At 39.9% G+C, this 14,520-nt stretch overlaps 1 protein-coding gene across 2 annotated transcripts in view; it reads left to right on the top strand.

Moving 5' to 3' along the window:
* Nucleotides 1–13,713, top strand: part of peak1 (pseudopodium-enriched atypical kinase 1) — a 163,002-nt gene extending 149,289 nt beyond the window's left edge. For both annotated transcript variants that reach the window (XM_067973512.1, XM_067973510.1), the window contains one exon: nt 8,193–13,713. In XM_067973512.1, the coding sequence (XP_067829613.1) occupies nt 8,193–9,314 (1,122 nt within the window). In that variant the 3' untranslated portion in view covers nt 9,315–13,713. The remainder of the gene's footprint in view (nt 1–8,192) is intronic.
* The last annotated feature ends 807 nt before the right edge of the window (nt 13,714–14,520 follow it).

The following is a 14,520-nucleotide window of genomic DNA, read 5'->3' as shown; positions in this document are numbered from 1 at the left end:
AGCTGTTAAAGTGCCCAAAAGAGAATTAATTGGTTTTAGAAAACAAACATTTGCAGTGATCACTTGAATAAGGCCACCTAGGGCAAAAATCTACAATACAAATTAGGAATTTGCAAAGAAACCTATTTCAACATTTTTATACATCTGCAGTGACTGTTGTATTGCCTTGAGGTGAAGTCCAGTAGTTGCCTTTAATGCATTTGGTGACATTTTGCCACACTGTCTTCCAAGATAATTCTCAATTACGTCATTTTTTTGTCCTTTTGTCATCTTAAAATGCTCAATTAATTTCGTATCATAGTAGGTACAGCACAGGAGGAGGCCATTTAACCCATCGTGCCTGTGCCGGCTCTTTGAAAGAGCTATCCATTTATTACCATTCCCCTGCTCCTTCCCCATAGCCCTGTAAATTTATAAATAATACATTTAACCACACTTACATTGCTATCTGCATTGAAACTGTTGCAGCTCTTGTGTTAGGAGGGTAAAACAACCCTGCTGCTGCTCCTGATTGGTACCCACTAACCCTTGCTGGAAGTATGTGAGTGTGGCAATCAGATGAGAACAGGATTGGGCTTGGCTGTGATTTTCCCCACAGTTGAGAAGCGTAATAGAGGTCTTGAAAATTATGGTAGATGTAGAGAATTTTTTTTTTGCTTGCGGGGAACCAAAACTAGGGGTCATGAATATGAGATTGTCACTAATAAATCCAATAGGGAATTCAGGAGAAACTTCTTTACCCAGAGAGTGGTTAGAATGTGGAACTTGCTACCACATGGAGTTGTTGAGGGAATAGCATAGATGCATTTAAGGGGAAGCTAGATAAATATATTAAGAAGAAAGGAATAGAATGTTATGCTGATGGGGTGAGATGAAGTAGAGTTGGAGGAGGCTCATGTGGAGCATAAACACTGACGTGGACCTGTTGGGCCGAATGGCCTGTTTTTGTGCTGTAAATTCCATGTACCGGCACGTGCTGTCAAGGCTCATACATAAGTAATCACCACTTGGATGGTGCCCAAAGAAAGAGTTTCTAGTCTTTTCTGGTGGAGAGATGTTAATCATAGCTGTTCTACTTTTTTCTGCTCCTCCCAAGAGTGCAGGATAACTTTGTGCTCCTGTACAAAGGCGGAGGTCGTTGGATGGACTCAAACGAAGGAATATCAAGCCATATTCAAAATTTCTTTGGTGTTTGTAGCCAGCGACTATCTACTGGTTTAAGCTGGCAGAAGTATTTATAACCAGTTAAATGATCTGTGAGACCATTCATTCTTTTTCCTTGCACTTACATTTTGTCAGTAAAGCCAGTAATCTAAATTTGATGGGAAGTCAATATTTCACCACTCCTGGAGATCATTGTGTCAACAAAAATCCATACTGATTTCCTTATGAGAAGAATGTGGACAATGTTACTGTATATAGGGGCTTAGTTACTGCTGCAGCAAGTATGGTTTGGAATGTCCTACCCAGCTACCTGTGTTTATGTGATTAGTGATATCTTAGACTCACTGCTCAACAGATAAGTAAGTTCTAGGGATAAGAAAAAAAAAGCCATGGGTTTGATGTGTCCCTTTGGGAACGTGGCCACTCGAGCTTCAAACTTGTACATTTTAAGGAGAGTTTTCTTTTTCCTGTGTCATAAAATATCGTGAGAATTCACATGCTTTTTGAATTACTTAAAATAAGCAGTGGGGTGTCAAATTCCTGTTCTTTAAAGTTTAGGGATAATTAATAACACATGTCGTTGGATAAGTGCCTCTGAGTAAAGGAGCAAAAATGCAACTTTTTATTTAAAAATTTAGTCTCATTATCTGTGACTGTTGGTTACAGGATTTGGCAGCTTATATTAGGATCTCTGTCTTGGGTGGTCTTAAGTACTTATCTGTAGTTTCCACTTCCTTGGATGCTTGGCAACTGCTTACTGCTACAAGATTTTGCTTAGACAGTCTTCATTCTGTGCTCTCCTCAGACCGTCACTCCAAAAGTGCTTTAACTATAAGCATACAAATCCAAACTTCTTGAAAATTATACATTTCTGAATTTTACAAATGCTTTAGATGTCGAAGCCTCAGGTGATACCTCAACTCATTTTGCTATACCCAACCTGCACTACATCCATTCTGTTTCCTGCTGCATCTCTGCTGTGTTTGTGACTTTATGGATAGTTGCTGTTAATTTTTATTTCCATGCCAGTTTTATTCTTCATAACACGAGTTTAGTGTCTTGAGAATAATTTTTATACATTTAAGTAAACAAAAATATTCTACAAAAAAATTAACCTTTTGCCTTCTCAGTAGAAGTGTCACAACTATACCCTACCTCATTGCTGTTTTTCCTCCCAATCTTTGGTGTCTTCACTGCTGCACTTAGTTAGTGTCCAACGATTTTATTTGAAATCTACAAGCTTTCGGAGGCTTCCTCCTTCGTCAGGTAAATTGTTTACAATTGTCAACCCCAGTCCATCACCGGCATCTCCACATCATGGCACTTAGTTAGAGGCAGGTGGCAGTTCCCAAACTCCAATTTGCAGTACTCAATCTGCCCAGCAGGAGGAGCACGAGTGGCCCACAATAGTTTTCCCTCCAATTCTCCTTTCTTAACCAAAAAAAATTCTCCTTTCTTCACAATGGGGAAGGACCAAACATTGATGGTCAGAGATTTGTCAGGGTTCAAATGCACCAGTAAGTCAACAATTAAAGAAATCTGATTCATGGACGGTTGGAAATCTGATGAACTCAGGAACCTCTAGTATATGTGAGCTCCAGTTTTAAAACCTTTGCTGTACAAAATGGCAGTATGATTCCTACCATGCTCTCCAGTTCGATACCTTAATTCTTAGGCAGTTTTTGAGTCATTTTTATGCAATCTGGCATCCCTTGGATAATAAATTAGTTTGCACTTCTAACTATCAGGTCGCAAAGAGGAACCCACAATTTCCTGACTCTTAAGGTTGACAAAGTCCAACCACAGTGACATTATTCAGACAGACCTAACCCACTCCAAAGTAACAGATTGACCTGACTCCAGCTAATGAAATGATCAGTGATATGACATTTTCTGTGACTTATTGCTGCTGTTATTGTGTGGGAAAAAATATGTACAGAGGTTTATCACTATAAATGACAATGCAAATAATATACTGATAAGTGTTTATACCCTATTAGTTCTAATGGATGACCAGACACTGAGGCCAATTATAATCTTCCTACCATTGCCCCAGCTATCAGCTAACCCAACATGGCACCTTCCTGGACTTTATAGCTTAGTATCACACTGGATGGCAATGCACTTAACTCACCAAGCCACCAGTGATCTTTAGGACTATAATCTTCATTACAGTTCATTGCCTCTTCCTTGTTGAAATTGTTAATGCTGAGATCTGACTCCTAATTTTAGAAGAGCTCACAAACATAAGAATGTGGGAACGCACAAGTTAAGTCGGTTCACTCCACCAACGACTTCCAGCTGACCATTTGTTTTGTTATTTTTTCTCTCTAAATCCATATCCTTCAACTCCTTGCTTTATTAGGAATCAATCCAATTCCCTCAGCTTTAGCTGAGCCGTATTTATTGTGATTTTCCATAAGTCAATGACTGAAGTGTTAAATTATTCCTTAAACTAAGTCTCGCTTGTTGTTTCCTCAATTTATAGTCTTGTTTATTGGTTCTTTTATCTTGTACAGAATCCCTCTCTCTCATCACCATTATCAATTGGCTTCATTACTTCGAACAAATGGGTCCAATTCCCCCTTTTTTTTTCATCCCCATCGCCTCCCTTTGAAGCTCAATAATCTAAAACTTGGGATCATCTTTGTTGCCTTTCTCTGCCTTCATGGCCTGAAAATTAGAGTGAGCAATTTTATTATATGAATGCTTAATGTGCTCATATCAGAGTCCTCACTCTACTGTTTTAACACTAGCATTAACACATTTATGTTAAACCAGTTAATGGCTCCATTTAAAAACAGTTTGACATGTGTTTAGCATTTGTATATTAATATCATCAACAGTAAGTTCCACCCTGATGTCTTGTCTTAAATTGAGCACGTCATGTGCAATACTCCATTGGGTTTAACTCATGCTTCATGGAAACTGTTAGGTGCAAATGGAATTTCTAGTTTGAGTTGAACGCAACGGTTGGCTGATTCTGTTTTTTTTTTGTTTCACTCAATTACAACTGAAATTTATTAGATTGTAGTCTGATAATGAAATAAGATGGGTGAAATTGCAGCGATGCTTTTTATTTTAGCAAAAGAAGATTCTGTGAAGGAGGTGTGTATCCAAAGGCCACCACCCAGCATTATTTGTTTATTTTATTGAATCAATAATTTTATGGTGTTCGATTGTTTAAATAGATAAATGATCTGTGTCTTATGTGACAACTGGACAGATTTCCTGTCTTCAGAGGTTCCCACTGCTGATCGCTATCCAGCAATCTCAGCTGGAAAGTGCATGCTTGGCTATCCATGATGCTGTCCACTATCAAATAGCCCACCAACAGTCCACTAGCTAGACTCATAATAGAGCTATTGTTTTAGCACTGAAGATTTACAGAAAGCAAGATTGTGGATGTTTTCTTCTAATAGAAGATCTCTTCTGAAATGTAAATGTTACAAAGTCGTAACAGTTGAAATACAGAAAGTCTCCTATACTAGTATACTTATCACCTGTAATTACTCTGAGTATTTTATCTTCCCCCTCCCCCACCCTACCCAAATGTGCTGATTTATGCTGAGCTGGGATAGCATTCCACAGGCACCACCAGACCCCTCCTACCTCACCCAAATAACTAATTATTATATGAGTCTAGCCAGTGGATTGTTGGTAGGCTATTTGATAGTGGACAGCATCATGGATAGCCAAGCTGTACACACGTATGTACTTTCCAGCTGAGATTGCTGGATAGCGATCAGCAGTGGGAAATTCTGAGGAAAGAGACAGGAAGGAATAGAAAGGGAAGGAAATCTGTCCAGTTGTCATACAGTATTTGCAGTAATTGCATCTATAACAGTCTTGAGCAGGAAGATGAAGGTGCCAGACTAATATATAGTCATATAATTTTAACAAGTCTTCAGTGCCTGACAACTTCCTCTACACTTAAGTTTTTACGCAATTGCATGGAGTCTCGCTTGCATATAAGTGTTAACCCTTTGCTTTCATTTTTCAAAAATCTTCAATGATGGGAACTTTTTTATTAATTTATAAAATTAACGATTAAAAAAGTTATTGGGATTGAAAATTCTCCAAGTTACCACCTTTTTTAAAACATGTTTCTTATCAAATTTAGAAATTATGTTGGGAAGGTCTTCATTCAAAGAGCTCAACCCTTGCAGCTAGGCCAGTGAAGGCAAATATTTTGGAGTCATTTAAGGTCTTCAAATATGTGTCCCCAAAGTCATAGCAATTCAGCTGTCAAAACCCAGGCAACTTGGCTCTGCTTGCGTTTGTACAGCTTACTTGTCCTGTTTGAATTTTGTGGGCCTGGAGATTTGGAAAAGGCTGTTCTTGGTGCTGTTGCCTCGTTGGTGAATGGATTCTAAATCAGAACACTAAGATCTGTTAGTATCAGCAATTTGAGTTCTGTAAAAAAATAAATGAGAATATAGATTTAAACTTTTTATCTATGTGACCCTGAGGTTTAATGGTGCACAGACCATGGAAACAAACGCTTGGACATTTCTGACTTAAAAGATAGTTGGATGAGCTAAGAAGGGCCACGTATGGCCTTTTTCCACCTGTGCCTATCTTATGGTCAAGCTCTCATCTAAAAATTGTGCCCCTTTTACCAGGATCTGAGTTGTGTGTACTGTAACATGCCAAATTGGCGCATGCTGATAAAATTGATCAAATATTTAATTTCCTGTTAAGGTTTTGACATTTTTACTGAGTTAGTTAGCATAGTTCATGACTGTGTGATCAAAAGCATTTCTTGGGAAGCTATAACGGAGATTCAGCATTCGAAGATTAGCTAAAACTTCTACTTTAATGAACTCAAAGTCTTTGTTGCTTCCAGCATTGGTAATTTTGAGTGCTCTAATTAAGTTAGCTGGTAATTAATTTCACTATCTTTTAAATAAATTGGATAAAAAGAACTTACCGACCATCTAGCTTGCAGACCTTTCATTTCTGTCATTTCTTTTTGTGTTGTTTTCCTCTGTATGACTTTGATGGATTACAAATACCATCATATGAGTTCTCTATTAGGGTTTCATCTGGACTGCTTGAACTTTGAGACCCCAGAGGCTGTTTACAGTGAATTATAAAGCACTTTACTCCTTAGAGACCCGTTCAAACCGTTCCTCACTGACAATTCAGTCAGTTGGATTACAACTTTATTGCCTTGTTAACAGTTTTTTGGGACCAAGGGTGGATTTGATATCCTTATTGATCAATTCTATGGATAAATAAAGTTTTTTATGTTCATAGTGTTTTATATGGAAAGTTACCACATTGCATTTGTTAAGCAAAAAGCACCTAGTCTTAAATCAAAGATGCTTAATTCAAATGATTTAATAATTCAATTTTTAGCACTAAATTCCCACCTTGCTGTGTTATTTACTAAATTCACATGATTGGATAATGTACAATTTTTAGTGCACTAAACAAATTAAAATTATCAGCAGTAGACTGTATTGTTGTGTCTTCCCAAGAAAAAGACAGATTGAATGACTGAGGAATAAGCTACACAATCCAGTCTTTGTCTGACCTATCGTCAGTTTGGAAAATTGGTTCTTGCTATCAATCATGCCCCCACCCCACCACCATTTCCTATTTTCTCCCCTCTTCTTGAAGTAGTCACTCATGTCGGGTTATAGTTCCATGGGCATCACCCATAATTCGGTACCTTACTAAAGTAACCATTCTCCATATTTGAGCCTGGACAGTGAATATTGGCAAGCTTTTTGGTGTTGGAGGCATCACAGTCAAGCCTGATTGTGCCCTCACTCAATGTTCATGCTACCAACAGACATCCAATCGCAATCAAGGGTACTAACTCCCATCTCAACTGCGATCAGCTCATGCAGCACAGACTGGGGATCAAACCTGGGATTTTACTAATCGTTGTTCAATTTCACCATTGGGAATGCATTTTCTAACACCCATTTGGAAGTGTCTGGATGTTTTTCCCCTCCTCCCGCAATCCTTGCCAAGGAACGTAGGTTATTTGTGGCGTCTGTACTGATGCTTTTGCTGAATAAATGCTGTTTTTTCTTGCCTATTCAGCCAATTTTGTCTGTCACCTTCTGTTTTCCAGTATACCTAGTGGATTATTAACTATTTCAATGCTCTCTTGGCTGGCATACCGTCCTCCGTAAACTTCAGCTCATCCAAAACTGCTCCCATATCCTATCCTGTACCAGCCCACAGACCAATTAGCCCTGCCCTCACTGACCTACATTTGGTCTTGGTCCCCTGTGCATCAAATTTAAAATTCTCATCCTTGTGTTTAAATCTCTTCATGGCCTTGTCCCTCCCTATCTCTAAGGTACTCCTGCCCTACCACCAAATTCCCCGAATTCTGTACTCCTCTCACTCTTGCCTCTTCCCCATTCCCCACTCCCTTTGCCTCACCATTGGTGCCCAAGCCTTCAGCCGCTCTGGAATTCCCTCCCTAAACCCCTTCATCTCTCTCTCTCCTGCTTTAGCATCCTCCTTATAACCTACCTCTTTGACCAAATTTTTGGTTCGCGCCCATTTTTTTTATTGCACCTCTGTGCAGCGGCATGGGATTTTTTTCCATGTTAAAGGCACTAAGCAGTAGCGCTACTAGTAGACAAGTTATTGTAGCATAGCCATGGGAATCTGCACACTATGAAGCTCCATCTGGTGGTGGAAATGTGCAGCCACAGGAGTGACTGGCAGGCTGGTGATGCCCAAATAAGGAGAGTGGAACTTACATAAGCAAAACAAAATCAGATTACGTGCAGTGATCTCTTAATCTGTATAAACTATAGCCTTCTTCATGGCTGAACATGCTACCTTAAGGGTCAAGGATGGGTTGGTTGGGACTACATACATATATGAATTTTGCATTAATTTCTAGGCAAGTTTGATGTTGCACTTTATTCTCTCAATCGTCTTTCCTTTTTTTTGAAAAAACTTTTCTTATGTGAGTTTTTATGCTCATCAAGAAAAGTGCCCTCTATTCTGCTCTAGGTTTTAACTTTTAGCTTCTATCTTTCCTTTTCTAGATTTGTAAAAGTCAAGCAAAAGAATCTCAGCAAATGTATTACCACAGTCTGGCTGTAAGACAAAGCCTTGCCGTGCACTTCAACATTCAACAAGACTGCGGGCACTTCCTAGCTGAGGTCCCAGTCCGCATGGTTCCCTGGGAGGATCCCAATGCCCCAGTATTAGAAGAGGAGGAAGGTGAAGATAGATCAGATGTTCCAAATACCATAAAAAAGGAGAACTCCAGTACCAAGGGAACTTGCAACAAACACAGAAGCCGCGTGGTGGTCATCACTCGAGAGGTTCCATACCAGACCGTTGCTGACTTTGTGCGTGAATCAGCACCTCGGCACACGAAAAACCCAGATATCTACGAGCGGCAAGTGTGCTTACTCCTGCTCCAACTCTGTGCCGGTCTCAATCACTTAAAGCCACACCACGTTACACACTGTGACTTGAGGTTGGAGAATTTGCTCTTGGTGCGGTGTAGACACGGAACCCCAGGAAACTGTGAATCAGAAAATGCAAACCCAGCCACAGAGTTGGCACGACTGATCGTCAGTAACTTCTCCCAGGCCAAGCAGAAAAGTCAGGTGGTGGATCCAGAGGTCTTAAGAGATCAGTCCAGACTAGCGCCCGAGATCATCACCATAACCCAGTACAAAAAGTGTGATGAGTTTCAAACAGGAATACTCATTTATGAGATGTTGCACCTACCCAATCCATTTGAAGAAAACCCAGAATTGAAAGAGAAGGAATACACCCGAATAGACCTTCCTGCCATTCCGAAGCGCTCCATCTACTCCCAGGGGCTTCAGCAGCTGGCGGGTCTCCTTCTGCACCCCAATCCCTCAGAGCGCATCCTTATTTCAGATGCCAAAGTCTACTTGCAGTGCCTCCTTTGGGGACCACGAGACGACCTGCTCCAGACACTCAACTCGCGCAGCAGCACTGCCGAGAGAAATAACGTATTGCAGAACTGGCTGGACCTAAAACGGACGCTACTTATGATCAAATTTGCGGAGAAGGCCCTAGATGCTGAATGCAGTGTTAGCCTTGAGGTCTGGCTTTGCTGTCAGTACTTGGCCTTTGCCTCAGTAGAATCCCTCAGTCATATTGTGAAGCTCCTGCAGCTCCAGTAACCTGTGTGACTGCTGCTTGCTTTCTCCCCCTCCCCTCTCCCACCAAATTTGGATTAATGTGCAATTTTTGTAAATGTTCAGACTTTGTAAATGGCAGTATTTAAAGTGTATGTAATAGATTTCTACGTTTTTGAACGTGCGCCTACAATAAGCAACAAATATTTGTTTTTTTTCTTTCCTAGGCACATATGCAAGCTGTAACTTGATCTTAAAATGGATCCTCGGATGTTTGTTGTTGAAGCTATGACAATTTGTATGTTTACTATATCATGCCTTGAAAAAACTACAGCCACTTTGCTAAAATTGCATTAATGGGTCAGTTGCACGAAAACAGATTGACAAACAAATGTAATAATACATCAGATCTTGGCTGGGCTGGTGGATGAAAGAGGAAAAATCTGCTGTTGGCCAATTTGTTTTGCTTGAGTTGGCCTGTTTGCTGCTCCATCACAGAGTGGTGTTGATGGCAATTGCAGAGAACTTGGAGCCCCCAGATTGTCCTGTCTTGACTTTCCAACTGCAGCGAGTTGAATAAAGGCAGGCAAACCAGGGTGAACGATGGGAGTTCATGAGGAGGGGAGTGGAATTGGAGTCTGGTGGTACTGAGTATGTTGGTGATTAAGGAGGCAGTGTTAGAAGTGGAGCAAAGCTTTCTTCTAATCCTATGGTGATCATATCTTCAGAGGCCGTTCTGATAGTTACTCATTGTCATTTCATCGAACTTTGGTCAAACATAATAAAACACAACACACTGATCTTTATATGAGCATGAGTTACAGAATCTATAACTGGCTTTGCTTTTACAACTCTTGTCTCTACCAGTTTATTTTGATGTAACAAAAATATTTTAGTTAATCTTTAACAATAATAAAAGAACATCTATTAACAACAGTGGCAATGTTACAATGCCTCACTTTGCTTGTGATATCCAGCTATTTGACTGAATTGTTAAGGACAGACTTAATTGGTGGTTTTAGTTTCACTGGTATTTCTTTGGGAATTTTTCAGCTAGGTGTTCTCTCACATGAATGCTTCAGTGTACCATATGGAAAATTAGACTAATACCATGCAAATTGTAGCCAAAGGGCAAGAATGGTCCCGAAAGAATTATTCTTTCCATCCATAAAGGGTACCATACAACAAGAAATCAACCTGGATGTTGCCTGGACCCAGCATTACAAATGATCTGTTCAGAGTGCATTGAGTTGCCTGAAGCTTCATTCCAAGAGGCACATTATGCTGAATTGCAGCCCCAATTTTTCTTCTTTACGGCAGCCTGGTGACAGCACATTGCTGCCGGTCATTCCCACCAACCCTGTATTTTGAAGTGATTGTGTATGTGTGGGGAGATTTTTTTTTATCAAGTATATATTTTTTATTATACATTCACATTAAAAGGAACAATGACATTAATATATTGTTACGACGTGAAAAATCAGTATTAAATAGTGCAGCTAACTGATCAAGACATTTGTTATGTATGCTGCCATGCTATCATGTGCTGTGAAGTATTGATGTCTGGGGCAGTACGTGGCCTCGTGCTTGAGTATCATAATTCCAGCTAGCCCTGAGTGGGTAGGTCAGGGTATCTTTTTTTTCCCGATTTTTTTTTTTTATAATCAGTAAACCATCAGCTAAAACTGGATTTTACCCAGTTATGTGGCATAAATGGGAGCTGGATAATGTTGCTTCTGTTTTAATTGACTGCCCTGGGGAGGGAATAGTCGTACTTGGTCTTCGTCCTCTTCTGCTTCAAACTAGGCTCTTCACATATTAACGTACAAATACTTAAACTCATATTGCATGAAATTATTTTGGCCACTACTTTACAGGAAAGCAGTTACTAAAATAAACAGGTTAAAATTGCAAAGAAACGAGTTTTGTGCCGACTCATTGTGTTTGAATGCTAATACTTGGTGTAGTTTCAAGGTATACATGTCTAACTCTTAAAGAACATATTTAAGCTGTGGACAAAGCAGTTGGGTGTAGGAACAGTTTGTGGCTTTCTGTTGCCGTTCACTCCCTTTCACGCAATGAAATTTGGGTTTTATATATTTGACCTTCAAATGTTGAACTTTATTAATAGTTACACATTTTGTACATCAGTTTTGATTTCCAGATGCCAAATTGAATTTTGTAGGCCCCTACAAGTATTTTACGCTATTGTCGAAGTAGGGAATGTACAAACTTATAAAAAGGGCAGAAAAAGACAGTCTGGCTCATCGATGCTCACCATATCCCCTAGACATTGAAGCTTTGTGCACTGCCCTCCTCAGTCACTGGTAGTGCTCGCTCCTGGGGAGGCCGATTTCAGGAAAAATGCTGGGAAATTCCTCCCCAATTCCAAAAGGCAGTCCAGTAGGCACCAGGATGCATCATTAGATGAACTTAACTAATGGATACGCTTAGGATACATCCCAAAGCCTCCCTTCAAGGACTTGTCCCAGTCCCTTCTTAAGGAATGTAGCATACCCATAATTACCTGTTTGCAGAGTGCGACAACCCTCCGAGAAAATAAATACTTCCCGGCTTCCAACGTAACACTTTGCCGATGTATTTTGTAGGCATGCCCTTTAGTCCTATCATCACTATCCATTTCAAATATTTTAACCAAATCTACTAAGGCCAATCCTTTCAGAATTTTAACAACCCCAATCATATCTTCCCCAAGCCTATGTTATAAAGAATTCTAGAGTGTGTTTATACTAACCCCCCCTCCCCCATTGGAGCAAAGTTACACGTAAAATACAATTGACAAGGATAGTAATTTTAACGAGCCAAAAGAATGGGGATGTTTGTCAAGTTTAGCTATTCATGTTGAATTCCAACCTTTCTCTGCCAATATTATTATGACTAATCATGTCATGGAAATCCTAGGAGGATTATCAGTATTTTATAGATGGCCTGAACGTTTGTTTAAAACGTAAGTACTTACCTGTACAACAGCATGTCTTCTGTGTACAAACTATTGAGAGGAGTTTATTCAATGGAACATTAGCTACACGAGTTCCTCCTTTGTAAATGCTGTCTATTATATTGGGTGGGATCATGTTTTGGACAGGACAGTCCATTTTTTGAGTGGTGAGGTATGTTAAATTCTAAGATGCAAAACTAGACATTGCACGTTTTTTTTTCCCCCACTTCCTCCTCTGTCAATGATGTAAAAGTGTTAATTATTGTACTTTCAAATGAATTTCATCATAAGCAAAGCAAACAGAACTCGAGTCATGATGCTAACCCCTGCTCCCATCCCACCGCTTGTCCAAGCTATGGACTTGGGGAAAAGTTAGCAACCCAAATTCGGGGTGATAGTGAATGAAGTGCCTGATTATAGTTAGTATATAGACAACAGTATTAGACAAGAAATAGCACAATGTAACTCTTAAAATAAGTTTTATTTTTGGTATACAGAATGCCGGAGTGCATTAAGGTGCTTCTGTCAAAACTAGCCAAATTACTAATGTTTACATACATTTGTTTTTTCTACCACTTTTATGTATATTTTTGAAGTATCTAGCTCGTTTTGCTGAAAGACTTAGTTGAACATGCTCCTGTACAATCGGGGTTTCAGAATCACTGCTAACTGACAAACTGGTACTAAAATTAGACACTGGCAGTATTTCTCTATGATGTGGGAATGGGACAGTTTCAGTTTACTCTAAACACAAGAGGTTCTCTGCTGAAATTGGGGACAGGAAGCTGTTCCACATAAAGGTTTCAGTCCCCAAAAAAAATCTCCGTATTAGTATCGTGTTGAAATAGAAAATGCTGGTAATGCACATGCGTCACCATCTGAAACAGAAAGCAGATTAATATTTCAGGTGGGTACTTGTTGAAATTGATTGAACTGTTGGCTATTTTGCAGCATTGTCTGTTTTTCTAGCATTCATTGCTTTCTTTCTATAAATAGCACATTCCTGTGAGAGAGGTGAAGATTGCCTTATTTTCCATCATTAATTTTGTCTTAAGAAAGCGATTTGGGGGTTGGATAGTGGTGCCTTTTTGTAGCTGTCTTAGATAAACAATCAAACCTTTTTGTGCAACTGACCTAGTGACTGCACATAGCTTTCTGTATTCTGTACTGCTGATGACGGGACTGTGTTTCTCTGTGAAAATGCAAGCCATCAGTATCCATATCTGATATGTATAACCTAGTTTGGATCTACTGTATTAAAATATTCAGTGTACTTATTCTGCAGCACCCTACCCACCCCAGAACTTATATTCTGCTGCTTTGAGTGGTTAGCTGAAAACTGAGGGATGTGTGTGTGAATTGCAATATTTCAGAATGGGAGATGAAATTCTAATCTAGTGTGATTCTTGTAATCATTCAGTTGTGTAACAATCATGTAAATGGTTATGTTTTATTAAAAAAAAGTCTCAGCTGTTTGACATTTTATTTTAACAGAGAATTATGTTTTCAACAGCTACACAATTGCATTCCTTTCTAAATGGGGGCCGAAAGGCTTGCCTTTATATAACAATTATCACATCTCTTAAGCATTTCACGTACGTTGATTTGCCATGCACTGAGTGCCATTTTTGCACACAGCAATCAGTTAATCTGCTTTTGGCGATGGTGTTGTTTCGGGGAGGAATGTTGGCCAGGACATGGGGAGAACTTGCTGCACTTCAAATAGTTCCATGAGATTTTTAACACGAGGAATAAAATGCTCTAACAATACTCAAAGGCTTACCTTCCAAACACTGTGTGCACGTGCCTGATAGTGCTCCAAACAAGGAACGTTCAGGCAGGAAAGTATTCTGCAAGGATGGGATTAAGTGGGCCACATAGCCTTGTTCCCCATAGTCTTTGAAATCCGAGTCCTAGATATGTCTCTGTTTTTAGCTGAGTCAGAGTCCCACTGCACGCAGTCTACACCGGTGCCAAAGCCCGATTTAATGTCTTCAGCTGAACCTTCTCCCTCATAATATTTTCCTTAGGAGGGATTTGATGTCTGACTTTCTCTGCACAAACAACAGCCTCCAAAGGGGAGTGAGCTCTACTGACAGCAGTCCGTAACGTCGCCCGTCTCGCCCCTGCGTCAGCTCATCTGCTGCTGAAACCCTCATCCATGCCTTTGTTACCTCTAGACTGGACTATTCCAATGCTCTCCTGGCTGGCCTCCTAGATTCCACCCTCCATAAACTTGGGTTCATCCAAAACTCTGCTGCTCGCACCAAGTCCCGTTCTATCGCCGCTGTG

Source organism: Heptranchias perlo, chromosome 38, assembly GCF_035084215.1.
Source record: "Heptranchias perlo isolate sHepPer1 chromosome 38, sHepPer1.hap1, whole genome shotgun sequence".
In the NCBI taxonomy this organism is placed as follows: Eukaryota; Metazoa; Chordata; class Chondrichthyes; order Hexanchiformes; family Hexanchidae; genus Heptranchias; species Heptranchias perlo.
The sequence above is the reverse complement of the archived record's forward strand: the minus strand, read 5'-3'. Positions and strand labels throughout refer to the sequence as shown.